Here is a 26,217-nt window from a genome sequence, read left to right as displayed (position 1 = left end):
AATCGAGACGTTGGGAGGCATGAATGCTCCCCAACATACACCTTGTACACGCATAGCTCCGCACACCTCATACACACACGGTTCCGCTTTCTATGCCTCATACACACACGGCTCCGCTCTGTACACCTCGCACACACATGGCTCCACTCAGTACACACATGGCTTCACTCCGTAGACTTTGTACACATGCGGCTGTGCTTCGTACACCTTGTACACACGCAGCCACGCTCTGTACACCTCGTACACACGTGGCTCCACTCCGTAAACCTTGTACACATGCGGCTTTGCTCCATACACCTCGTACACACGTAGTTCCGCTCTGTACACCTTGCACACATGCGGCTCCGATCCGCTCACCTCGTAAACACGCGGCTCCGCTCTGTACATCTGCGGCTCCACACCGTACACCTCGTACACATGCAGCTCCGCTCCATACACCTCGTACACACGTGGCTCCGTACACCTCGTACACACGCAGCTGCACTCCGTACACCTCGTACACACATGGCTCCGCTCTGTACACCTTGTATACATGCGGCTCCGCTCTGTACACCTCGTACACACGTGGCTCCGTACACCTCGTACACACGCAGCTGCACTCCGTACACCTCGTACACACATAGCTCCGCTCTGTACACCTTGTATACATGCGGCTCCGCTCTGTACACCTCGTATACATGCGGCTCCGTACACCTCGTACACACACGGCTCTGCTTTGTACACCTCGTACACACGGCTCTGCTCCGTACACCTTGTACACACACGGCTCTACTCCGTCCACCTCGTACACACGCGGCTCCGCTCTGTACACCTCGTACACACACGACTCCGCTCCGTACACACGCGGCTCCACTCCGTACACCTCGTACACACGCGGCTCATACACACACGGCTCCGCTCTGAACACCTTGTACACACACGACTCCGCTCCATACACACGCGGCTCTGCACCGTATGCCTCATACACACGCGGCTGCGCTCCTTACACCTCGTACACACGCAACTCTGCTCCGTACACCTCGTACACACGCGGCTCCGCTCTGTACACCTCGTACACACGCGGCTCCTAACACCTCGTACACATGCGGCTCGTACACACACGGCTCCGCTCCGTACACCTCGTACACACGTGGCTCCGCATCATACACCTCGTTCACACACGGCTCCACTCCGTACATCTTGTACACACACGGCTCTGCTACATGCACCCTGTAAACCCCTCCTTACCCCACACATAAACTTCTCATCCAGCGCACCACGACAACCAGCACAGCAGAGTCCTGCATAGTGTATAGTCAGTGAGGCCCTTGATCATGTGACCTCGACTCCTCCCCTCCTTTGACCTCATCACAGGTCCTGTGGCCGAGAAGAGAACATAGCAGCAGAGAGCAGGGAGATGATCGATTCTCCCTGCTCTGCTGTAGATACAGCTTACAGTAGCGTAAATCCTGGTGGGCCCCACAGCCCCCTCTGCCCCCCCTGGTAGCTACGCTATTGATTGTAGCATTTTCTCATGATGTACAATAACAAATGATATTGTGGTACCGTGTAAGCCAGAAAAATCGATGTGAATACTTTTCTGCCCAATGATGACAAAAGTATTCTCCGAGTGATACCCAATAAAGGCATCATTAGGCAGAAAAGTATTCACATCGAACATTTTCTTCATAGATGCTGGAGCCCAGTCCTCATGGACCTCTTCTTCCATTTCTGACTTGGATAGCAGCCTACTTTGTTCCTTCACACTATGCAGGACACCCTAACCAAACAAGGTCAACCAAGGGTCCTATTTGAATTCAAGTGATTTCACACTGAACTGTCCTGAATGAAAGGTGAGGCGATTACCATTTTTTCTCCTTCCCAATAGAATTATGGTCCCGATTCATCAAGACCTGTGATCTTCTCGCTGGTCTTGATGAGGAGATGCTGTGGAGTCAAACATCCCTGATTCATGGAAAGGTCCTGTCTGTTCAAGAATCCGGAGCGTCTGATAAGTTGGCGTGCGCCTTGTTAGAAATCTCACTCCAGTCAGGGTGATTTCTGCAGTAGGGAACACCACAGCTCATGAATTCGATGAGCTGCAACGTCACAACCCTTTCACACTCATTTTAAACAGCCAAAAGTTGCAAAGTTTGGCCGCAACTCCGCATTGCGCCTAGATTTTGCAGCTTTTCAAAGCTTTTACTCCACTATTTGGACGGAAAAGTTTGGATGAACCGAGGCCCATGAGCATACACACCAAAAAATAGCCGCAAACGCATTGTGCATTTAGCCTTAGAGATGAAAACTAATAGTTCTAATCCAAACCAGATCAGCTGAGTAAAAATAAAAAATATAAATGAACTTATCTTTAGGCCACAGCTACCAAAATAACAGCAGAGAGTGAGTGCTATATTATGCAAAAATCAATAACCTCCTCTCCTCTTACTTTATCACAATCAAGCCTGGCAGTTCAATAAAAAAAGACATCCATTTAATTCAGTTAAAAATAATTTCATTTTCTTCAGATCCTCCACTAACATTTGTTACAAAAGAGGTAGTAAAGTAAGAAAAAAAATCCATGCCATCTTTTGCCAGCAGCTGCATCTGCTCTCTTATCTCTGCCCCTCTCTCTCTCTCTCTCCAGTCCTTGTGCCTGGCGGATGCTCAGTAATATTTGTACAGAAGCTGCGGAGGGATACTGCTGTTGGTCTCTTTCTCTTTGCATCCAGACACCCAACTTGGGGTTTCTGGCTGGGCGCATTGATCAGGTCTAGCTTGCTGGGGGTTGTGCTGAGGCTCAGACTGTCACTCATTCTCTGATCACTGCCTGCAACACAGCAACAGAAGCAGCTGGCAAATCCATTACAGAAAAAACAAAAAATCATTGCAAAATTCTGCAAAAAGCAGCAAGGCATCATTTTGATATTTTTTTAATTTTTCTTTTTCCTCTATAAAAACAGCCTATTTTTTTTTTTTTTGCAACCGAAAGGAGGAGGAGGAGGGGATCTTAATGTTCATCTTTGGACCCATTGTAACGAATAGGAGCAGCAGGAGAAATTCCTCTGTCTGCAGATTTACAATGTTGCACACTAAGGATCTCATCTGGACTTTATTTTTCCTCGGAGCTGCAGGTATAGCTGTGTTTTATGTTACAATATTTCCTTCTGTTGCAATGTTTTGTATGCTTTGTTTCTGCATTGTTTATTTTGCTATTGCCTTCCCATCTAGCAGGAAACATGATGCTGCTGCTGCTCTTTGTTTTGATGCCCCCTTCTAGCTGGATTTGCAATGTCTTAATTGTCTAATATTGGGATTGTCATTGCCCCCTTTCTTTACCTTCATCATGTGGTTACATGCAAAAAAGAAATCCCCCCCAAACCCCTGATTAATGCCCCTTGCATGCAGCAGCCATGCACATACATAGGCACATCGTCCCCATCCTCCCTTGTCCTGGGTGGTGCTGCTGCTGATGGATTTATTTATCTACTGTGTATGCAAAACCTGTCAGGGATGTGTTGGGGGGTCATTATTGCTTCATTTATTCCCAAATATGTGCCTAAAGGGAATTTTGGAGCCGACCTTTGATTTTTTTTTACATCCTTTTTCAGATTTCCATCCTGCAGCTTCTCCTCTATGTGATGTGGCTTTGGTTTAGCAAATGCAATAAATAGTAACAAGGAATGTGATTTTTTTTTTACATAAATATATATACTGTGGTTTGCAGAACTTCATTTTTGGGTTGTTGTTTTTTTGTAAGTTTTTAATGTGGTACCCAAGCTCTGAGAATAATGAAAGGCTTGGGGTGGACGTCCTCCCTCATCTGAGATTTGATGATGGTTGCAGCTTGCCTTGGATGTGTATGTGCCTCGTTATTAGCAGAAGGGGTCTTTATGTGATATAAGGTGTTTTTTGGGGGGGGAGATGTAGGGTTGCCAAAAAATGGTTTGGGTGATGCCCCTCCATTAGAGGCTGGCACTTATTTATACCATTGAGGTTGGTGTGAAAAATGCCAAACACATTGCAACAGTGCAGTGCTGTGGTAAGGAATGGACACACACTGGATACTGACTAAAATGGAGGAGGAGGGCTGGTGGCATCTAGAGATATGTACCACGTCCCCTCATAATACGCCATTTCTCCTTTTTTTTAGTCACAGTCGTCATGTTAGTTCTGTCACGCCGCCTAGGTAATGTCGCAGGATTCTAGCACTTTTTTTTCCTGAGGTAAACATGGATATTTTTTTTTTATATTTTCACTGAGGTGATTGATGGAAGTCATGATTTAGTCACATTATAGCAGAAAGGGGGGAGAAGCCACCATTCTGCGGTGTAAAGGACAGTGCTAATGTGTGTGGAGCACGGAGCTCGGCTCTCTGCATTGTGCCCGCGCCGACTGCCGAGGTAAGAGCTCCGTGCGAGCCCCAAGGGTGGAGGCTTTTCTGCGCATGCGCGGCAGGTTCCCCTTTCCCGTTTTTTTTCTTCCCTCTTTCAACCAATCAGCAGTGACCTTCATGGGCGGGAAAATGTTTCTTCTTCCCAGGGAGCAACGTTACGTCCATCTCCCTCTCGGTGAGGTAAGGCGGCTGGTCTTCGTCCTCTTCATCACCTCATGTACCTGCCACCGGGAAGGATGTTCTGAGGAGGCAGGCTGAGATGAGGAAATCTATGGCTCCCTGGACTGTTTATTCTAAGAAATAAATAATCATGGTTAAATGTGTAAAAAGGGAATAAATGATAAAGATGGTGATATGTGTAAAAAACAAAAAGGGCAGAAACGAAAGTCAAGATGCCAGGACAAAGGGTGCAAATGTAATATACCTGAGTGTGTGTGTATTAGCCTCAAGAAAACACTTTTTTGAAGGGGACCATTCTATAACCTGCACCAATGTGCCTTCTTTAAAAATGGCTGCCCAGTGAGAATATGTTATCACCTTCCACAGTATAGGTGATAGATGCACTGATCAGTGGTGGTCCGACCATTCGGCAGAACTGGGATTTTTTTTTTTTTACTTTTTTTTGTCCCGGAAGTGAACTTTTACTCCAGATACAAAATGGCGTGTCAGGACAGACGCCCAGCTGCCGCAACATTCGTTCCTTATGGGGCTACTGGAAAAAGCCAAGCGCCTTGCTGTTCAGGCTGATAGGGAATGAATGGAGCGGCGGTCAAGCGTGCGGACGGCCGCTTCATTCTGATGAATTCTGATTGGTGCAGGTGCCAGTGGTCGGACCCCCACCGATCAATAAGTTATCACCTGTCCTGTGCATAGGCGATAACTTGCTTCAGTGGACAACCCCTTTAAGCATGCATGCCATTTTATTTAAAATGGATTTACTTCTCCACTAATAAAAAGCATTACAAAACCCCGTTATTGGGGCCAGTGGGGTTCGGCAAATTTGTTCAATTTCATCTGGCACATTTGATACGATTAAATATGGTACAAATTGAATTTGTCCCAATGGTTACAAATAAATACCCCTTTATACTCGCCGTTCCTCACAGCTTCCCCGGTACTCGGCGCCAGTCTTCTTTTGGCGTCCTATTCTGGCACTGAGGCCAGTGTGTGGCTTGTGATTGGGCTCATGTGTTGTTGTGGGTGGCAGCGCGGAAAGTCCGTGCGAGGCTAAAAATCACAGACCTTAGCTTGTCTTCAGCAATGGAACGCTGGGAGTACAGAAGACCGGTTCGGAGGGCGCTGAGGCGGAGTACGAGGCTTAGGGCCCCATTTTGCTGCAAAAATGTTTTTTGGCATAAAGGGAGAGACAGTGGAAGAGACTGAGCGCAAAGTCTCCTCGATTCTCTTGATCAAAGAAGACTTACCGCAGGTGGTCAAAAACTCACAGCCTCTCCTTTTACTATGTCATCAATTCTTGAGATTGGAGCACCCATTTATCCTTTTCCAACATGGCAATTTTTCATTTTTGCTTTTTTGTTTCCCTTTTATTATTTCAAGAACCATAACTTTTTTAATTTTTCCTTCAACATGGCCGGCTGTAGGCTTGTTTTTTTTTGTTTTTTAGTTCATTTTACAATCTAATGTACTGACAAACAGAAAAAATATCTAGGTATGGGTGAGATTCCCCACAATCCTGCCAGTTTTTTGGTGTATTGTTTTCATGACCTGGCAATATGATTCTACAGGTCCTACGATACCAATCTTGTATAGTTTTATTATATTTTAGTGGCTGAAAGAAAAATATAAAAACTTTATAAAAATAATAAACTTGAGTTTATGTCGCCATTTTCCAAGGCCTGTAATGTTTTTATCTTTCTTTAGATAGAGCTGTGCTTGGACCGGGGTGGGGTAGAATTAATTTTCCCAAGGTGCCACATGAGAGACCTTGACTGTTGTGGATGGCCGAACCAATAGGCAGAAATGAATTCTGCTCAACATTAATATTAACATATTACTTATAATTATTTTATATTCATATTCTCACTTAATATTGAGCAGAAGAAAGAAGGCTGTGCACTGTATGAGCCCGCACATAGCCCCCTATATACAGTATGACTCCCCACATAGTGCCTCTGTATACAGTATGAACCCCCACATAGCTTTCTATATACAGTATAACCCCCCACATAGCCGCTCTATATACAGTATGAACCTCTACACAGTTCCCCTACATACAGTATGAGCACCCTTATAGCCCCTCTATATACAGTATGAGCCTCCACACAGTCCTCTATGTACAATATGAGCCTCTACACAGTCCCCCTATGTACATTATGAGCCTCTACAAAGTCCCCCTATATACAGTTCCCCTATATACAGTATGAACCTCTACAATCCTTGTATATATAGTTTGAGACCCAACATAGTCCCTCTATATGCAGTATCAGCCTCTATACAGTCACCCCATGTACAGTATGAGCCCCCACATAGTCCCTCTATGTACGGTATGAGCCTCTACATAGCTGTGCTATATACAGTATGAGCCCCCAAATAGCTCCTCTATGTACAGTATGAGTCGCTACACAGTCCTCCTATGTACAGTATGAGCCTCTAAACAGACCTCTATGTACAGTATGAGCATCTGTACAGACCCCTACGTACAGTATGAGCCTCTACACAGTCCCCCATGTACAGTATGAGTCTCTACACAGACCCCTATGTACAGTACGAGGATATACACAGACCCCTATATACAGTGTGAGCCTCTACACAGTCCTCTATATACAGTGTGAGCCTCTACACAGTCCCTCTATGTACAGTATGAGCGAGCAGCTACACAGTCCCCCTATATACAGTGTTAGCCTCTACACAGTCCCCTTATGTACATTATGAGCCTCTACATAGTCCCACTATGTACAGTATGAGCCTCTACACAGTCCTCCTATATACCGTATGAGCCTCTACACAGTACTGTATACACTGTGAGCCTCTACACAGTTCCCTATATCCAGTGTGAGCCTCTACATTGTCCCCATATGTACAGTATGAGCCTCTACAGTCACCCCATATACAGTGTGAACCTCCACACAGTCCTCCTATGTACAGTATGAGCCTCTACACAGTCCCCCCATATACAGTGTGAACCCCCACACAGTCCTCCTAAATACAATATGAGACCCCACATAGCCAGATGTGGTCCGTGGAGCGCACTTTTTGCTTGGTTTGGCTTTGATATTCTTTCAGCGCTGAGAACTGTAGTCTTTATTGATACCATTTTGGACACATATGAGGTTTTTTTTTTTACTACCTTTTTGAGGGTGACCATAAATATGCAATTCTGGCTTTTTTTCCCCCACCTGGGTCATTTATGGTATGATGTTGCACCGTGTGATGTTGGATTTTTTTCATGAATGTGGTGGGCACTAAAACTTCCTTCCTTGTATGTGGCACAAATGCATATCAGCTAATACACTTTGGACAGAATGGTCAGTGAACAGGCATACACCTGCATAATCTGAAGGGGCTGGATTAGGATAAAGGAGAGTGAAACACAAGCCAGTGCATAATGGCTTTGGATGCATTGTATTCTACAACAGTTTTGACCTTTTGCTCCTTCCCTACAAGTTGTCGCCCTTGCATGACAATGCCTTCATTTACCCTTGTGTTTGTTGCAACCTTTAAGGACTTTTCAGAGGTGATTTATAGGGCAAGCAGATGGCTTTTTTTCTCTTGCCTCAATCCCCCCCAGCTCTTTACGGAGAGGGCATCTGTGCACAAAAAGGGCTAAAAAAAAAAAAAAAAAAAAAAAATGAGGTGTATGTCCGTTAATGTAACTTTAGCTGAGCATCTGGATATTATCAATTTAGTATACGTGTGAATATTTTTTCATTAAATTCTCAAATTTACTAAAACGCATATAAAAAATTAGCAAAATATAAAAAATATATAGGTTTGTATAATTTGTTTGGAAGAGAAGGGAAACGCTGAAGCAGTTGATGTGGGGGTTGTAACTTGAAGCACCTGCTGCAATCCGTCTGCAGGGAGTTGTGAAAAAATGAGCTTCAGACACAGCAAGGCCTTTCCCTTGGGGTTCACTTTAAAGAAAACAAGTCTATGTATGATGAAAGTATGTTTATTTGGCCATGTTTCTTTTAAATATTTCAAATAATCCTTTCATCGTAAATGTTTTGCACAGATCATTGATATAGTGTTTCTGCTGCTTTGCAGTGCAATAATAGTGGTTTGAATGATAGTGGTTTGTGTCTAGAACCTTGCACGTCTGTCTAGCTCAGCAAAAGGGTTTTCCTGCAGTGTTCATTCAGAAAAACAAAACCTTTAATATGTAATAAAAAATAAATATACATTATTTTTTATGATTATCATTTTTTTAAAAAAATGTCCAGATTGCTATAAAATCAGATAAAATAATAAGCCTTGCGAATTTAATTGTGCTATTATGCTCAGCATTAGACTTTTTGTTCTATGCAGAATACTTTTCAGGAATCTCAGTACCATCAGACACTAGTTTACAATGACAGGTAGGCATTTACAATGTCACAGCTCACCTCTTTCTGAACAATGATTTATAACACCTATTTATACAGTATATAACACTGGATCCACCATTCACAACAGGTGATGTCACAGCTCACTTCCCCCTCCTCCTGTATAATGATTGATAACCCCTCTATATACAGTAGATACACAGGATCCAGCATTTACAATGTGATGTAACAGCTCACCCCCTCCTCCTCTTCAGCAAAGACTGATAGCACCTCTATATACATCAGGTAGCATACAGTAACTAGCACAGGATCAGGCGTTTACAATGTCAAAGCTCACCTCCTCCTCCTGTATAATGACTGATAACACCTACCTATCTATATTTTAGATAACACAGGATTCACCATTCACAATAGGTGATGTCACAGCTCACCTCCTTCTCTACAATGAATATCAGAAATTGATCACTTAAGTGTATGGTTGGAATTTTTTTTACCTACTATACAGTGCTGAATCCGTTCACTGTCTGATTTCATTCTCCTTCTAATCATTCTCAAGGCTTTATCTAAAATGGATTGGCCACCACTAACGTTTTGATGGACTATCTTTGGGACAGTTCATGTACCGTAGTTCATGATCAGCTGGGATCCAATAAGAGGAACTGATCAGCTGATCAAGTTTAGGTCATCAGTATCACAGTAGTGGACAACCCCTTTAAGTATTAGTTGTAGATGACTTTTCTTGACGTAATGGCTTGTCACCAATGTGACAAGTTTGCAATGGCCTCTTCCATGAGGATGATATTCCATGTTATTATATGGTTACTTTTAGATTATATACACTTTAAAGTGAGGCTGAAGACTTTTGTCACTCTCTGCTCCTAGGTGTTAAGACTGAGAGCCCTGGGGGTTAACATGTAATTGGATCTGTTTGTGTTAAGCAGATTAGTCCCATATAGCAGCATCCACAGCCTCAGGCAAGTAATCATGGTCCTACCTGGACTTTAAAAGATCATACATTGCTTCCAAATATCTATCCCAAAGGCAATGAAAATTATTAATAAGAATATTGCAAATAACAGTGTCTCCATAATTTATAAGCCTCTGTTTCTGGCATGTGTAGACATAAATAGATGTTACCTCATCTGCACTACAGCATAAGAGAAAATTCCCAGGAGGTATCAAGTGGAAAAACAATAATTGGTTTAGGTTAATGAGGGCAAAACTTTAAAAAACGGCAGCCATGGCTTCAGTGTACAGTTAGCGTGGTAGAACTTCATGTTTCCCATGGCTTTATTGTTAATAAATACTATGTTAGTGTTATGCAGGAATTACGATTATTATAATAAATAATATTTTATTTTTAGACCAATTATATGACTTGTGGTGCATCAGTGGCACCCTATGCAGTGAAGAGGCAGTGACCCAGCAAAGTCCAAAGCAAAAGTCTCAATTCACATAAAGTAAACAGCACTAATGTCACTAATGTCCAACTCACAGCACTGCACAGTACATGATATCCTCTGGATCGCAGACGGGAACCATATCCTCAAGTTTGCAGTCAATAAACACGCCAGTCCTTGTCCTTGACTTGTTGCCGTGGGTGGCAACACCACTGTGTACGCTGTGGGTGCCAGGCTCTTCAGCTGCCTTGGCCCTTTGGCTCCGCCAGCCTGTATTGCCTCACACAGGGAGACCTCTGCAAAGCCGACTGCTCTGCACTCTAAGGGTACCGTTACATTTAGCGATGCACCAGCGATCCTAACAACGATATGGATCGCTGGTGCATCGCTAAGTGGTCGCTAGTGAGCTGCCACACAGGCAGATCTCACCAGCGACATAGCAGGGGTCGGGGGGTCGCTACTTACATGTCAGACGCGGCGATCCTGACGTCCTCCCGCCCGCGTCCACGCATCGCTCGTCGGCGCCACAGGAAGCCCAGCAGGAAGCGCCCGACAAGAAATGGTCCAGGACGTTCTTGCGCGACCATCGATGAGCAGCGGGGGAGCCGGTTGGAGGTAAGTATCAGACATAGCGATATCGCTGTTACGTCACAAAATCGGTGACGTTACAGCGATATTGCTAGCGATATTGCTATGTGTAACGGGGGCTTTACAAACATCAACTGACTCTGGTCATACACACGCAAACCCTATACTGCAGGGTTTTTTCAGCCACATGGAAAACCCCGGCCGGGAATGAAACGGACTGCACGACTACCATCCTACAGCCTGTTTCAAAACACAAAAGCCCAGAGCAGGTTTCCCCTAAATTTGCCCTGGACACTAGCATGTCCAAGACCTATACTTATTTTTTAATTCTGCATTGCAAGCACAGCTACACCTGTGACTGCAGTGCACTCCCATGACCTCTATAAGCATCCGTGCGCATCCTGGGGGGAACACACAGTGACCCCTACATGTGACACCGGTCACTGCCTTGCATATCCCCCCGTTCAAATCTGTAGGGTTGAACACTTGTCACCCCACAAGGACGCGTGACAGGGCATCCGCCTGACCTTGTGACACCCCCGCCCCACACGCTACTGAGAGAGAAACCAAAGTAGGGACACGAACCATCGGTTGCAAGCATCCCTCCCCTTTGTGTTTCTCCTCCATACTTTGTTACGTGACCACCCACCTCCCCGTTTTCTGTTGCAGAAGACACGCCCACTTTCATGTCCGACAGTAGATTTGAGCCAGTTTTGGGTGGTCTCGACCTTGTTTATTTGGCAGCTCATCCTGTTACCTAAGTACCTGTGTTCGGGCCCTTGGTACCGTTTCCTCCGTACCTGTACCCGTGCCTTGGTGACTATATAATGCTGAAATGCCACGGTCTGCCCCGGCAACTCCGGGCATACCTCTGTACTGTACCATGTCGCACCCGAACCGGAGCCTCCCAACGCTGCTGTCTAGCGAGAGCTCTATCCATTTCACCCTGACTCCCGGCCACATCCTTGGCCGGTGCCAGAGGGTTCATTGTGCGTATGTCCCTAGTCGCATCTGTGACCACACACTCCCGGTTCCTCGAGGTTCTCTTTTTATACATGCATTTTTTTATACCTGCGTCTCTGCGTTGGACCCTGGTGCTGCTGTCCTGAACTTACCAGGGGACATTTTCAGCTCAGGGGTTCAGTGGGGTCTCCACGACCTCTCCTGCCACAACCTCTAGGGGGAACCTATCGGGGTAACACTCTGTCCCTAGGTTGGCGACTCCTACGGCATGTATCCCTGACTTGGGAACTTCAGGTTCTGCGCCTTGAACAACATCCTTGACCTCTCCTGCCACAACCTCTAAGGGGAAGGCTATCGGGGTTACACTCTGTCCCTAGGTTGGCGACCCCTATGGTAGGTATACCTGACTTGGGATCTTCGGTTTCTACGACCAGAACAACATTTACCTCCCACAGGGGCAAGTCTCTTCCCAACACAGCCCCATATGGAAGGGACTTCACCACTTCCACCACATGTTTAATGTCCCCACATGATGTAGCAAAATTAACCTCCGTGGTCGGCTACTCCCGGATTTCCCCTTGGATACCCACCATCTCCACTTTCTGTCTTTTGGGGTTGTCCCTGGCGACAAGGGACCCATGGACCAAAGTCACTACTCTCCCCGAGTCCAGGAGAGCCTCTGTTTGGTACCCGTTCACCAGTACCTGGCACCACTGGGGCTCGCTGTCGGTAGTGCCTGTAGTGACGGTACAGACTGGCTGGGCATACATAGACATACGGCGTGCATACCCGCAGTCCATGGATTCAGATATCGGGGCAGTTGACAGCCACATGTCCAGGCCCTCGGCACCGCCAACACTTAATAACTGTAGCATGAATATACCTTGGAGTCGTTTTATGGGAAATGGAAGTTTTGTCACCCTCACTTCGTGGTACCCCCTCATCACGGGCTCGGTCCTGGTTAACCCCAACAGAGGTTTGTGGACTTTTCCAATGCTGCGGCACAAAGTCCTGAGTGGCAATATACCGTTCAAACTTAGAGTGCCCAGTTTACCTTGCCCCACCCAACACTGCATGGCGGCCGGCAGAGCCCTCACCAGCTGGTCGACCACCACCCTCTCTATCATCTGGGCCAGGGTCAAAGTCTCAGGCTGGAGCCATTCTTCTACCAACTGCAATACGTTATACGCCTGAGACCTGGCGGGATGAGTCTCTGCAAAGGACCACTGGTACACCCTCTGATCACCCCTTACCTTAGGGGTCTCTTCTTGCCATTGCTGATCACCCCTCACCTTAGGGGTCTCCTATTTACACCATTGATGCTCCAGTAGCTGCCATTGCCGCGCCTCTTGCTGCTGCTGCTGGAACTGCATTGCCTCTTGCCGCTGTTGCTGCCACTGCCACTGCAGCGTCTCTTGCTGCTGCTGGAAATTCTGCTTGTGCTTTTGCTGCTTGAGGACCACCTGCCACAAAAGCTTCTCCATTTTCCAGCAGGCTTGAGCTGTAGTGATGTCGGCTTGCTCACTGATATACAGCACTCTTTGGGGTATGCCTCAGTTCACACTGCCGCATTCTCCACCATATGTGGTGCAGCGGTAGCACACTATGCAGCAAAGGCCAAAGCAAAAGTCTCTTTAATGTTCACTTCACAAAAAGTAAGCAGCACTAATGTCCAACTCACAGCACTACACAGTACACTATATCCTCCGGATCGCAGCTGGGAACCATATCCTCCAGTTTGCAGTCAATAAACACGCCAGTCCTTGTCCTTGACTTGTTGCAGGGTTTTTTAACTAGAATCTGTGGCCTTCAGCCACATGGAAAACCCAGGCCGGGAATGAAACGGACTGCATGAGTACCATCCTGCAGCCTGTTTCAAAACACATAAACCCAGAGCAGATTTTCCCTAAATCTGCCCTGGAAACTAGCATGTCCATGACCTATACTTATTTTTTTATTCCGCATTGCAATCACAGCTACGCCTGTGACTGCAATGCACTCCCATGACCTTCATATGACTCTGTGCGCATCCTTGGGGGGACACACAGCAACCCTGATGACATCGGTGACAGACTGCAAAGTTTTCATGTTTTCTCTGTACCACTCACTAACAATACATATATTGTCCTACTTAATATTTTTTGTGGTTGTCTTATTTATTATTCCAGATATGTCAACAATTCATCAGTGACTTTTTTCTCTTTATATTATGATCTATGTAAAAAAAAAAAGATACGGTAGTTATTTTGTTAGTAAGCCTGTGGTTGAAAGTTAACTGAAACAGTATTTGGTAAACTTGGCATGGTGCATTTCTAGCACGGTTTAATATATTTTGCAAAGATGTAATTTGCTAGTAACATAATAAGATTTGTTGTTTTTATATTTTTTTACGGTAAATTTGATAAAGGCATTGAATTATTGGGATTTTATATACTTTTTTATGCTGACAGGTGATAAATGCTTTTGGGTAGAATGCCCCTTTAACCAAGGGCTGTCATATCCTCCGGTGGGCCCCTGTGTAGTAGTGGGCCACCATGCCCCTACATGCGCATTGCGCCCGCCGAGATCTGCCGGCAACAATAGGAGATTTTTTTCCTATTGGTTCATTTTGATCACTGTGATAGGGTCTATCACAGTGATCAAAATAAAAGAAGTAGTAGATCAAGCCCCCCTTTTATCACCCCCTTAGTTAGGGAAAAATAATAAAAACATGCATTTTCCCATTAGGGTTAGAGTTAAGCTAAAGTGAGGGTTAGGGTTGAAGCTAAAGTTAGGGTTAGGGTTGAAGCTAAAGTTAGGGTTAGGGTTGGGATTAGGGTTAGGGTTGGAATTAGGGATAGGGGTGTGTTATGGTTAGTGTTGGGATTAGGGGTGTGTTGGGGTTAGAGTTGAATTTAGAATTTGGGGGTTTCCTCTGTTTAGGCACATCAGGCGATCTCCAAACGCGACATGGTGTCTGATCTCAATTCCAGCCAATTTTGCACTGAAAAGTCAAACGGCGCTTCTTCTCTTCCGAGCTCTGCCATTCTCCCAAACAGTGGTTTACCTGCATATATGGGGTGTCCACGTACTCAGGACAATTGTACAACAACTTTTGGGGTCCAATTTCTGCTGTTACCCCTGGGAAAATAAAAAATTGGGGGCGAAAAGATCATTTTTGTAAAAAAATATGATTTTTTATTTTTACGGCTCTACATTATAAACTTCTGTGAAGCACTTGGGGGTTCAAAGTGCTTACCACACATCTAGATAAGTTCCTTAGGGGTCTGCTTTCCAAAATGGTGTCACTTGTGAGGGATTTCCACTGTTTAGGCACATCAGAGGCTCTCCAAATGCAACATGGTGTCCGATCTCAATTCCAGCCCATTTTACATTGAAAAGTCAAATGGCGCTCCTTCCCTTCCGAGCTCTGCCATTCGCTCAAACAGTGGTTTACCTGCATATATGGGGTATCAGCGTACTCAGGACAAATTGTGCAACAACTTTTGAGGTACAGTGTCTCCTGTTACCCTTGGTAAAATAAAAAAAATTGGATCTGAAGTAAATTTTAGTTAAATGTTCATTATTTTTTTTTAAACATTCCAAAAATTCCTGTGAAGCACCTGAAGGGTTAATAAACTTCTTGAATGTGGTTTTGAGCACCTTGAAGGGTGCAGTTTTTAGAATGGTGTCACTTTTGGGTATTTTCTATCATATAGACCCCTCAAAGTGACTTCAAATGTGATGTGGTTGCCTAAAAAAAAATGGTGTTGTAAAAATGAGAAATCGCTGTTTAACTTTTAACCCTTATAACTACTGAACAAAAAAAAATTTGGTTCCAAAATTGTGCTGATGTAAAGTAAACATATGGGAAATGTTACTTATTAAATATTTTACGTGACATATCTCTGTGATTTAAGGGCATGAAAATTCAAAGTTGGAAAATTGTGAAATTTTCAAAATTTTCGCCAAATTTCCGTTTTTTTCACAAATAAACGCAAGTCATATCAAAGAAATTTTACCACTATCATGAAGTACAATATGTCACAAGAAAACATGGTCAGAATCACCAGGATCCATGGAAGCGTTCCAGAGTTATCTCATAAAGGGATAGTGGTCAGAATTGTAAAAATTGGCCTGGTCATTAACATGTAAACCACCCTTTTTGGTAAAGGGGTTGTCTCAGAATAGACTGTGGAGAAATATTGCTAGATATGCCATCAGTTTCTGATCGGTGGTGATTTGACCACTATGACTTTATTGCCAAAGTGGCACTATGAAAATGTCGTAACAGTTTGCCCCCTGTCAACTCGATTTGTGTTTTTTTTTCTGTCTAAAGCAATAAGCCAAGTGATTGGATGGGTTCACTGCCATCAGATCCTCCCTGGGAGGACAATAATAGCATATTGTTTTGATATACCACCATTTTCTTTTGTGAGATAACTCTTGTTAAAGTGTCTCCAAAGATTGAACTTGAGGCCTATTTTGAGTGCCGATTCCGTGATCATAAAGTGTACGGTACATGTTTTCAGCAGCACTTCATTTATTCGTATGGGGCAGTGTTCTGAAAACAATGATAATTTAATGTCGCCGATAAACCATCCGATCAGTTGATGAACAAGCGTTTTGCTCATTCGGCGGAGGCATGCTTAGATGGACCAATAATTGGGAATGCCAATTGTTTGCTAACTAAAATCCTGTGTAATGGAGCCTCTATGTGGATAAAAGAATGCATCAAAGTAATATTTTCTCTTGGATCTTGATACTTGGTCTGTAGTAAACTAAGCCATACCCTCCTTGACAATTTTGGGAGGGATCTTTTTAACAGCAGCATATATACCATAGCTTTTCCACCAATTGCATAAATGTGCAGACTCTTAATGAGCAACTAAACCTTTTATTTATTATTTTATTTAGTTATCTTCCTGACATTTAAAAGTTATGTAGTTTTGTAATGTGTTACATTCCAAGCATCTGATTTCAGTGCTCAATATCCAGTTTATGCTCTTTTAGAAACGTCTTACAACTGCTGTTCAGCAATATACGTATAATGTATTCAAACAATCTGTATACTTGAATTCCTCAGTCTAGGGCTCATACTCACATGTGAGAAACTCGGATGAGTCTTGCATGTCATTACCCGGCTCCTCCGCTGGCACTCGGATCAGAGCGTTCAGCTGCATGTATTTCTATGCAGCTGAACGCTCCGATCCGAGTGTCGACGGCAGTGCCGGGTATTGACTTGCGAGACTCATCCGAGTTTCTCGCATGTGAGTATGAGCCCTTAGTGGAGGGGTGAGGAGAGGATTGATCTAGAGAGGAAATGTCCACTACACAGACTGGTTGAATAAAGTGAACTTCTAAATGAAGCTTTTTGAAACAGCATAGCATCCTGATGCTCGGCAGACACAAAAGCAAAAGGTAATGAAAGTATATTACAAAAAGTCATAACTTTGTAATTTCTAAAGGATTATTAAAGGGTAACAGTTTTTTCATAAATCAATAGTATACATGAAAATATTTACGTTTTGTCTTAAATCTTGATGACTCCAGTAAAGCGCTGTGAAAATTAATGACACTATAAAAGCAAGTAAAATAAATATATCATTAGAGAAATGCTCTTTTCTCACCTTGTAGATTGATCTTTATTCTCGAAATTCTCAATTCAGGGGTAAAATCTGTTTTCAATGAATATGTGTTTTCTAATTACTGAGATAGTAGATGACAGTTGGTGCTCAAAGTTCTATGGAAAAATGTAACTCGTTTCAGTAGAACTTGCAGCAGAATATCTGTGTTTGCCTCTAGCTTTTCCCTCCCCCCTCCTCACAGAACTTCATAATCACTACCAGTTATTTCCTGTCTTGGTAATGGGAAAATCTGTCATCACTGAATACAGATTTTACCCATGAATTGACAGTGAATGTTCAATCCGTCAACATTACAAAATTGCTTATGTTCATGTGTACTATTCATATGTGAAATAAAACAAATGAATTCATCGTGATGCCAATTTTGTAAAAAACTTTTTTACTGGATGGCAAAATTTTATGTTTTTTTTTAACATTGGAGTCTACAGGTAAACATTAAAGATGCAATTGAGCTTAGAGAATGGATACTTAACTCATTCAGGATACCCGATATTGTTGGTCCTTATACACATTAGATTGTCAGCCCATTTGTTACGTACTAACTCGGGACTGTGGCACCTACCACCATTGTCGGCAGTTTGGTCACTCAGCTATCACGTGTCCTCTGCGGTCGGAAAAACGGTCACGTCGAAGTGGTCGTAGGAGGTGGTCACACAAATATGAAACCCTTTTCTCCCAAACCTGTATTCCGAGAGACATTAGTTAGTGGGGCCTCCACCTGGGAGGTAGAGGTTACCGTGGATTCCGGGGCTGAGGGGAACTTTATGTCCTCGACCTTCGCCCAGAAACACTATTCCACTGGTGTTACTGCCACAACCTCTGACCATCAGGGTGGTTAATGGTGCACCTTTACCATCTCAGGTGACCCACCAGACAGCCCCACGAGGGCTCTCCATCTCACCCTCTCATCGTGAGATTCTGTCCTTGTTCATTTTGTCAGATATGCATCGACCAGGTGCTTTTCGGAGTTTCCTGGCTCCGTTGTCTCATATTGATTGGGCTTCAGGGAATATACTGGATTGGAGCAAGGACTGTGAGGGAAAGTGCCTGAGGGGCAGTGTTCAGGTAGCTTCCACTGAAGTGCCCGCGGATCTATCCGCGCTTCCTAAACCTTACCACCAGCACGCGGAAGTCTTCTCTAAAAAATCTGCGGAGATGCTCCCGCCGCACCGTCCTTACGATTGCCCGATAGATCTTCTGCCAGGCACGGAACCTCCTAGAGGCTGTGTGTATCCGCTGTCACTCCCTGAGACAGAGGCTATGTCTTAATATATCCGGGAGAACCTGGTCAGAGGTTTTATCAGAAAGTCGGTGTCGCCGGCTGGTGCAGGGTTCTTCTTCGTGCAGAAGAGCGGAGAGTTACGTCCCTGCATTGACTACAGAGATCTCAACGCCATAACAGTTAAAAACAAATACCCTCTCCCGTTGATCTCTGAGCTATTTGACAGGTTGCGAGGGGCCCGGATCTTTACAAAATTACATCTATGGGGGGCGTACAACCTGATCCGCATTCGCGAAGGAGACGAGTGGAAGACAGCCTTTAATACCAGGGATGGCCAGTACGAATATCTGGTCATGCCCTTCGGCCTTTCTAATGCGCCTGCTGTCTTCCAGGAGTTCGTCAACGACGTCTTCCGCGATATGCTCTCCACCTTGGTGGTGGTTTGTCTTGATGACATCCTCATCTTCTCGCCAGATTTGACCTCCCACCAGAGAGACGTCTGCAGGGTCTTCGACCGTCTGCGGGCGAACTCTCTTTTCGCCAAGCTGGAGAAGTGCCAGTTTGAGCAGGAGTCCTTGCCGTTCCTTAGCTACATCATCTTGGCCCAGGGGTTGGCTATGGATCCGGCCAAACTACACGCGTTAATGGACTGGCAGGAACCACACTCACTCAAAGCGGTGCAGCGCTTCCTACGGTTCGTCAACAATTACCGCCAGTTCATACCTCACTTCTCCACACTGGTAGCTCCTTTGGTTGCTCTCACAAAGGAAGGAGCTAATCCTAACGCTTGGTCTGAACAGGTCTCCAAGGCCTTCTCGTCTCTAAAATCCCATTTTGCTGGCGCTCTCATCTTACATCGTCCTGATGTGGATTAACCGTTTATCCTGGAGGTGGATGCCTCTTCCGTCTGTGCAGGAGCAGTCCTTTTCCAGAAGGATGCTCAAGGTCGGAAGCATCCCTGTTTCTTCTTCTCTAAGACCTTCTCACCGGCGGAGAAGAATTACTCCATCGGGGACAGGGAGCTGCTAGCAATGAAGTTGGCCTTTTCCGAGTGGAGACATCTCATGGAGGGAGCCCGGTTTCCCTTTCAGGTGTATACAGACCATAAAAATCTGGTCTATTTACAACCGACCCAGCGCTTGAACTCTCGTCAAGCTAGGTGGTCGCTCTTCTCCCGCTTCCGCTTCACCTTGCACTATCTCTCTGGAGAGAAGAACGTCCGTGCGGATGCTCTCTCACGCTCTGTGGTCTCAGTGGAGGAAGGGAAGGCTGAGCCACGGCTAATTCTCCCTTCGGAGAGCTTTACGACCGTGGCTCCAGTTACTCTCGAGTCAGTGCCACCGGGCAAGACCTTTGTGCCTCCTCAGCTACGGCCGGAGGTTCTCGCCTGGGCACACGCGTCCAGGGTGGGTGGTCACTTTGGCAATAAGCGGACCACAGAACTTCTGGCAAGGTCGTATTGGTGGCCGCACATGGCTCGAGACACTAAGGAATACATACAAGCATGCATCTCATGTGCACGTAACAGGTCCTCTAGACAAAGGCCGGCTGGGTTATTGTACCCTCTGCTGGTGGCGGAGAGACCTTGGGACATGGTTGGCATGGATTTTGTGGTTGGCCTGCCCAAGTCTGGTGGCAGTATGGTCATCTGGGTGGTCACCAACCATTTTTCTAAAATGGGGCATCTGGTGCCACTCGCACGGTTGCCTTCCGCTCGTGGTCTTGCCACACTGTTCATAAAACACGTATTCCGTCTGCATGGCATGCCGGCAAAATTGTTAGTGATCGAGGTCCCCAGTTTGCGTCCCGGTTTTGGAGGGAGCTCTGCAGCCTACTCAGCATTAAGCTAAACCTGTCCTCCGCTTACCATCCCAAGACGAACGGCTTGGTTGAGAGAGCCAACCAAACCTTGGTCACGTACCTGCCGCATTTCGTCTCTGACAGGCAGGATGATTGGGCATCCTTGCTACCATGGGCTGAATTTGCCCTGAATAATGCAGTGGCTGATTCCACTGGTCAGACACTGTTCCTTCTAAATTACGGCCAACATCCGCGCGTCCCTGTCCCGATGACAGTGTCCTCCGCTGACTCCAGGGTGGCAGACTGGGCAGTGGAGGCTCGCGAAAGAAAAAGAATGAGGGCATCCGCCGACACACATCGGCGACCCGCTCCAACCTTTTCCCCCGGCGACTTGGTGTGGCTCCACCAAGTCCACCAAGTTCGCGCCGCGATACATCAGACCTTTTAATGTTGTTGAGCGAATCAGCTCAGTGGTCTACCGCCTGGCTCTTCCTCCACATTTAACCATTTCTGACGTTTTCCATGTGTCCCTTCTCAAACCTGTTCACATGGCCCGGTTTGCTGAGTCATCTGCCGGGTCATCAGACTTGTCTTCGGACGAGTTTGAGATTAACGCCATTGTGGGACGCAGGATTGTGCGTGGCAAAAAGTTTTATTTGGTGGACTAGAAGGGTCATGGTCAAGAGGCCCGGACCTGGGAGCCAGTGGAGAACATCCCCGCTCCGCTCCTGATCGCGGCCTTTGAGCATAGTGAGGCTCAGAGGGGGGGCCCTAGGAGGGGGGGTAATGTTAGGCGTCGGGTTCCTGCAGCTGCACAGCAGGAATCCAGAGCCATACATCCAGCGGTCTCCCATTCCTTTCCGACCGCTCAGGGACCTGCAACCTGCACAGCAATCTCAGCGATCCAGGCGCCCTGCTCAGACCAGCTCTCTGGGTCTGGATGTTGCTGCCACCTCTGGGCCAGCAATGGTAGCGCAACCTGCTTTGCTGGAAACCACTCCTGAGGCTAAGTCCTCTCGCCGCACTACTGGACATGCCCATGAGACGATCTCCCAGTGGAGATCGGGGGTCACGTGCTCAGGTCCTTCTCCTGATCTGATTGGTCCTTCTCAGAGGTCTGGAAGGTCCCGGAAGTGCATGGCTATAAAAGGCCCGCATGGCCGCTCAGCCATGCGCTAGTATAGACTATACTTGCTATGTGTGAATGGAGATGGATGTATGATTCTGGTGACTGACTCATTATAAAACCCCTTCCCTCTGATATTATGTATGTGGATAGGGAACTAGAGAGATAGTCAGCGCCAGTCAGTAGCAAGCTATAGGCCACAGTGCATACCGCACCTCTGCACTAGTGTCCGATGGTGTCACGCCTCACGGCACTATAGTATAGCGGCAGTAGTTGCCGCCGCGCTGCAGTTAGCAGCACTTACCGGCGTCCGCGGTAGCGACGCCACACACGCGATAGGTCTAGATGGACACCGCCCTCAGTCTTGGGCTGTGTCCTGTGACCATATACCGTGCGTGCAATCCAGCTGAGACCTGTGAAGCTAACAGGCTCGGCGTTTATGTTTCATTTTCCCTACAGCGCCTCTGTGTGTTAACAGAGTCCGCTCAGCGCACATCGGGTGGCAATTAACCCGTGTGCGTTGTACCGCCATATAGCGCGTCTGCCATTGTCTAGCAGCGGTTTTTACACCTACTGCACGGTGGAACCCGGGCGGCGAACGCACTTTCTATTATTTATATTTAGTGCGTTCCGCCGTCCCTAACACCTACCCAATCCCTCGAACTAGGAACATCTTGGTCTATCCCTGTTCCCGGATTACTCCTGAAGGTTGAGACGTCCAGGGTCACGTGCCTTGCCATGCTCCTATATAGATCAAGCCTTATCTTTTCCCTTCTCCAGCCAGAGAGGTGTGAGGCCAAAGTGTATAGGATAACACTAACCACACAAACAAGGGAAGACAGAGAGGGATAAATGAAAACTACAACCATACAAAATACACTCACCAAACAACACAGGGGAGGTATAGGAAGGTGAAAACAAACGAGGATGAGGATAAGCACACAGACAAACTTCACTCAACAATCTCCTGAACATCTCTCCAAACGCCTACTCCAAACACGAACTTAACCTCCAACTCCTAACGAGGCGGTAAGAACTAACATTGACAATTGCCAAGTGCTAGAGGCGAGCATATATAGCAGAGGGGAGTGGCCACCACTGAACAGCTGGAACAATCCAGGTTGGGGAGCTCCATGAGATCAACTGACTGATTAACCCTTGCACTGGCATCAAGGAAAAAAAAACTGCACTGTATAATAAGATGGTGAAGCAGTTCTAATCAGTGCAGGAGTAAGTGAAACCAGACGCCACAGTCTTCTGTCCCTTCTCTGTCGCGGTATCCCCGTAACACCATTCCTTCAGAATCTTTATGCTCGGCTACCATTTATCTAATGTGGACCATGGGCAGCATGGATCTATAGACATGTTACCCTTAAAAGGCGCTATTTGCATGAAAAATTAGACTTACTAAATAAACATTATTCAATTAGACCACAATTCCTCCCCTGGAAACGTACATCATCAATATATTGTGACTTACTAAAACATAACTACGTGTAAAGGCCCCGTTACACATAACGATGTCCCAGCGATCCCACCAACGATCCGACATGGATGGGATCGCTGGGACATCGTTAGACAGCCCCTCTAGCGATCAGGACCAGCGAGCAAGCTGGTTTCCAATGTAAACAGCGGGTATCTAAGAGCCGCGCGGCTCTTAGATACCCGCTGTTTACATTGTAAACCAGCATCCAGTGTCGCTGATCTCTTGCTGCCACACGCAGCGATGCGCGCTGCCAGCGGCAGACCAACGATCAAAAAACGGCCCAAGACGTTCGAGCGCGATCAGCGATACCCGGCAGGAGGGTCGGTCGCTGATCCATGTCACACACAGCGATGTCGCTGGCGAGATCGCTGTGGCATCACAAAATCAGCAATCTCGCTAGCGATATCGCTGTGTGTGACGGGGCCTTTACTTTAGCAGTCATTATTTAGAGCAATCAGATGTCGGTGGCATGAGGCAAATCTCTGGTTTTAAGTAGTAGTAATGCATTGGAAGACACAGTTTACCATCCCCCTCGAGCAGCACCACAAAAGGCCTTTATCCAGAGAAGTCCTCTTTTGTGATGCAAGTATAATGAGGAAAAATGTCAAAAGCTCCTTGTTTATTTGTTATGTAGATTGGGGTCAGTGGTCCTTTGTGAAACTTTGTATCTGTGTAAAATTGTTATTACCCAATTACATTTGACCCTGGATAGTAACAATACACACAAGACTCTTCACAATTAGTAGAAGGGAGAGTTTTCCACATTTTAAACTCAGTGTTGGTCTCATAGGTTAGTAATCTTTTGGGTTTGTTGTAATTGTTTTTTTTTTTGTATCATAAAAAGAAGTCTTTCAAAAGCCACAAAATGACTGTTCAGACGAAGCACTGCACCTTGCATGGGATATAGCCTTAGTAAAAATCATACCTTTAGGCTGTGTGCACACGCTGCGGATTTTGCTGCGGTTCCGCAGTGGTTTTGGCCGCTGCGGACCCGCAGCAGTTTTTGCTGCGGTGTACAGTACAATGATTCCCTATGGGAATCAAAAACCGCAGTGCAGACGGTGCGGAATTTTCCGCGCGGATTATCTGCGGTTTTCAATCCGCAGAAAGAATTGACATGTCAATTCTTTCTGCGGATTCTCCTGCGAAAAACCGCAGGGCAGAACCGCAGGGCAAAACCGCAGAGCAATCCGCAGGTAAAACCGCAGGTCTTTTGACCTGCGGTTTCACCTGCGGATTGTACAAAATCCGCGCGGATGAATCCGCACCTTTTCCGCAGCGTGTGCACACAGCCTAAGTGTCCAAATCTGTTCCTAGTTTTGCCAGAAATTTTTCGTTGTTCATGCAAACTAGTGATGTGCTTGGTGCACCGCTGGCATGGCTGAGCAGCTCAATAAATCTTCTTATTTTCCATCTATAACTGCCTTCCTCTTCCTTGATTGACAGCTCTGTATTAACAGGCAAACGTAGATCAAAATAAAGTAGTTGCTGGCATTCCTTAGGGTACCGTTACACTAAGCGATGCACCAGCGATCCCGACAACGATATGGATCGCTGGTGCATCGCTAAGTAGCAGCGGTCGGGGGTCGCTACTTACCTGTCAGACGCGGCGATCCTGAGGTCCTCCCGCCCGCATCCACACGTCGCTCGTCGGCGCCACAGGAAGCCCAGCAGGAAGCGCCCGACGAGAAATGGTCCAGGACGTTCTCGCTGGATCAGCGATAACCAGCGGGGGAGCCGGTCGGAGGTAAGTATCAGACATAGCGATATCGCTAGCGATATCGCTGCTACGTCACAAAACCTGTGACGTTTCAGCGATATTGCTAGCGATCTCGCTGTGTGTAACGGGGGCTTTAGTTTCAGATATGTTGGGGGCCGTTATCTCATAACAGATACCTTGGACAGATGTGACGCAAGCCACTTTGCTTTGCAGGTACCAGAGGCACCATAGTATTCACAATTTAAGCCCTATATATAGGAATCTGAGCTTACAACAGGGTCCCACTGGTATGGGTTCATGGAATAGCTACTGGTCTTTAGAGTGAGCAACAGACAGGGGTGGTCATCCTTAGTGATAACTGGAGTAACAGAACTTGGGACAGAACAGGAGACAAAACGGTAGTCAGAAATAGGTGAGGTCAGGAGGTTAGTAAACGCAGACTAAATAGACAAAGGGCAAAATCAGGGGGACTCTGAGAGACAAACGAAGTAATATCGCTGCAAGATCGCTGTGGCGTCACAAGATCAGCGATCTCGCTGGCGATATCGCTGTGTGTGACGGGGCCTTAAGGGTCAAAAGCCAGGTCAGAATCAGGATCCAAACTACAAAACTAATGCTCAAAAGAACTAGGAATAAATCAAACAGGGTTCTTCGAAAAAAAGGAAAAATAAATAGCAAAATTAAGTGTCATAAATAAATTCCTAAATACTTTTAATTGGTAAATCAGAATACTACTGTTTACAGAAGATATCACTGTAGAATTAAAGGGAACCTTTCAACCCCCCAGGGCCTTTTTAAGTAAAAAAGAGCCACCTTCAGCAACACTTAAGGCCCCGTCACACTAAGGCTGGAGTCACACACAACGAATAAAAAAATCGGTCCCATTTTAACGGTCCGAAATCGCACAAAGGTATCTTAACCAGTGATGCGTTTTTGATGCGATTTTAATCACATGTAAGCATCCTTTTGACATAGCAAAATAGCAAAATGGACAAATAATGGAGCCCAATGACAGGTTTCCCCACACAAACGAATTAATAGATCTAGACACACACATATATATATATATATATATTATACATGTCATAGAGACACATTTATACATATATTTCTAATTCATACAGTTCATCAAAGCAGAATAGCTGCAGAAACATTTGCCAGCTTTTGGATATTTATTCTCCTGCCCGACATGAAATGACACATGGTTTACATATAGTTAACCATTTCATTTCATTTTTTTTTGGTATGTCTATCACTATTAATTAGATGAGTGTTTGTGGGTAAAATTATGGAGTTGTAGGGGTTAATTTAAGGGGTTAATTCGTTGTATTAAATTGCAGGGACTCCTGCTGACGTCACTGAGGCTGCAGGGAGTCCCCGTAATTTAATACAACGAATTAGAAAT

General features: G+C 45.7%; 1 protein-coding gene across 5 annotated transcripts in view; it reads left to right on the top strand.

The window, feature by feature from the left end:
* The first annotated feature begins 2,619 nt into the window (after window positions 1–2,619).
* NCAM1 (neural cell adhesion molecule 1) overlaps window positions 2,620–26,217 on the top strand; it is a 542,627-nt gene continuing 519,029 nt past the window's right edge. For 2 of the 5 annotated variants that reach the window (XM_073585307.1, XM_073585306.1), the window contains exon 1: window positions 2,627–3,113. In XM_073585307.1, coding sequence (XP_073441408.1) covers window positions 2,993–3,113 — 121 coding nt within the window. In that variant the 5' untranslated portion in view covers window positions 2,627–2,992. Of the gene's footprint in view, window positions 3,114–26,217 lie in introns of all 5 variants that reach the window. The other 3 variants (XM_073585310.1, XM_073585308.1, XM_073585309.1) reach the window with 3 other exon arrangements.

Source organism: Dendrobates tinctorius, unplaced genomic scaffold (assembly GCF_039654945.1).
Source record: "Dendrobates tinctorius isolate UK_male_01 unplaced genomic scaffold, ASM3965494v1 ptg000086l, whole genome shotgun sequence".
Lineage (NCBI taxonomy): Eukaryota > Metazoa > Chordata > Amphibia > Anura > Dendrobatidae > Dendrobates > Dendrobates tinctorius.
Note: the sequence above shows the minus strand (reverse complement) of the source record. Positions and strands in the feature narration are given on the sequence as shown.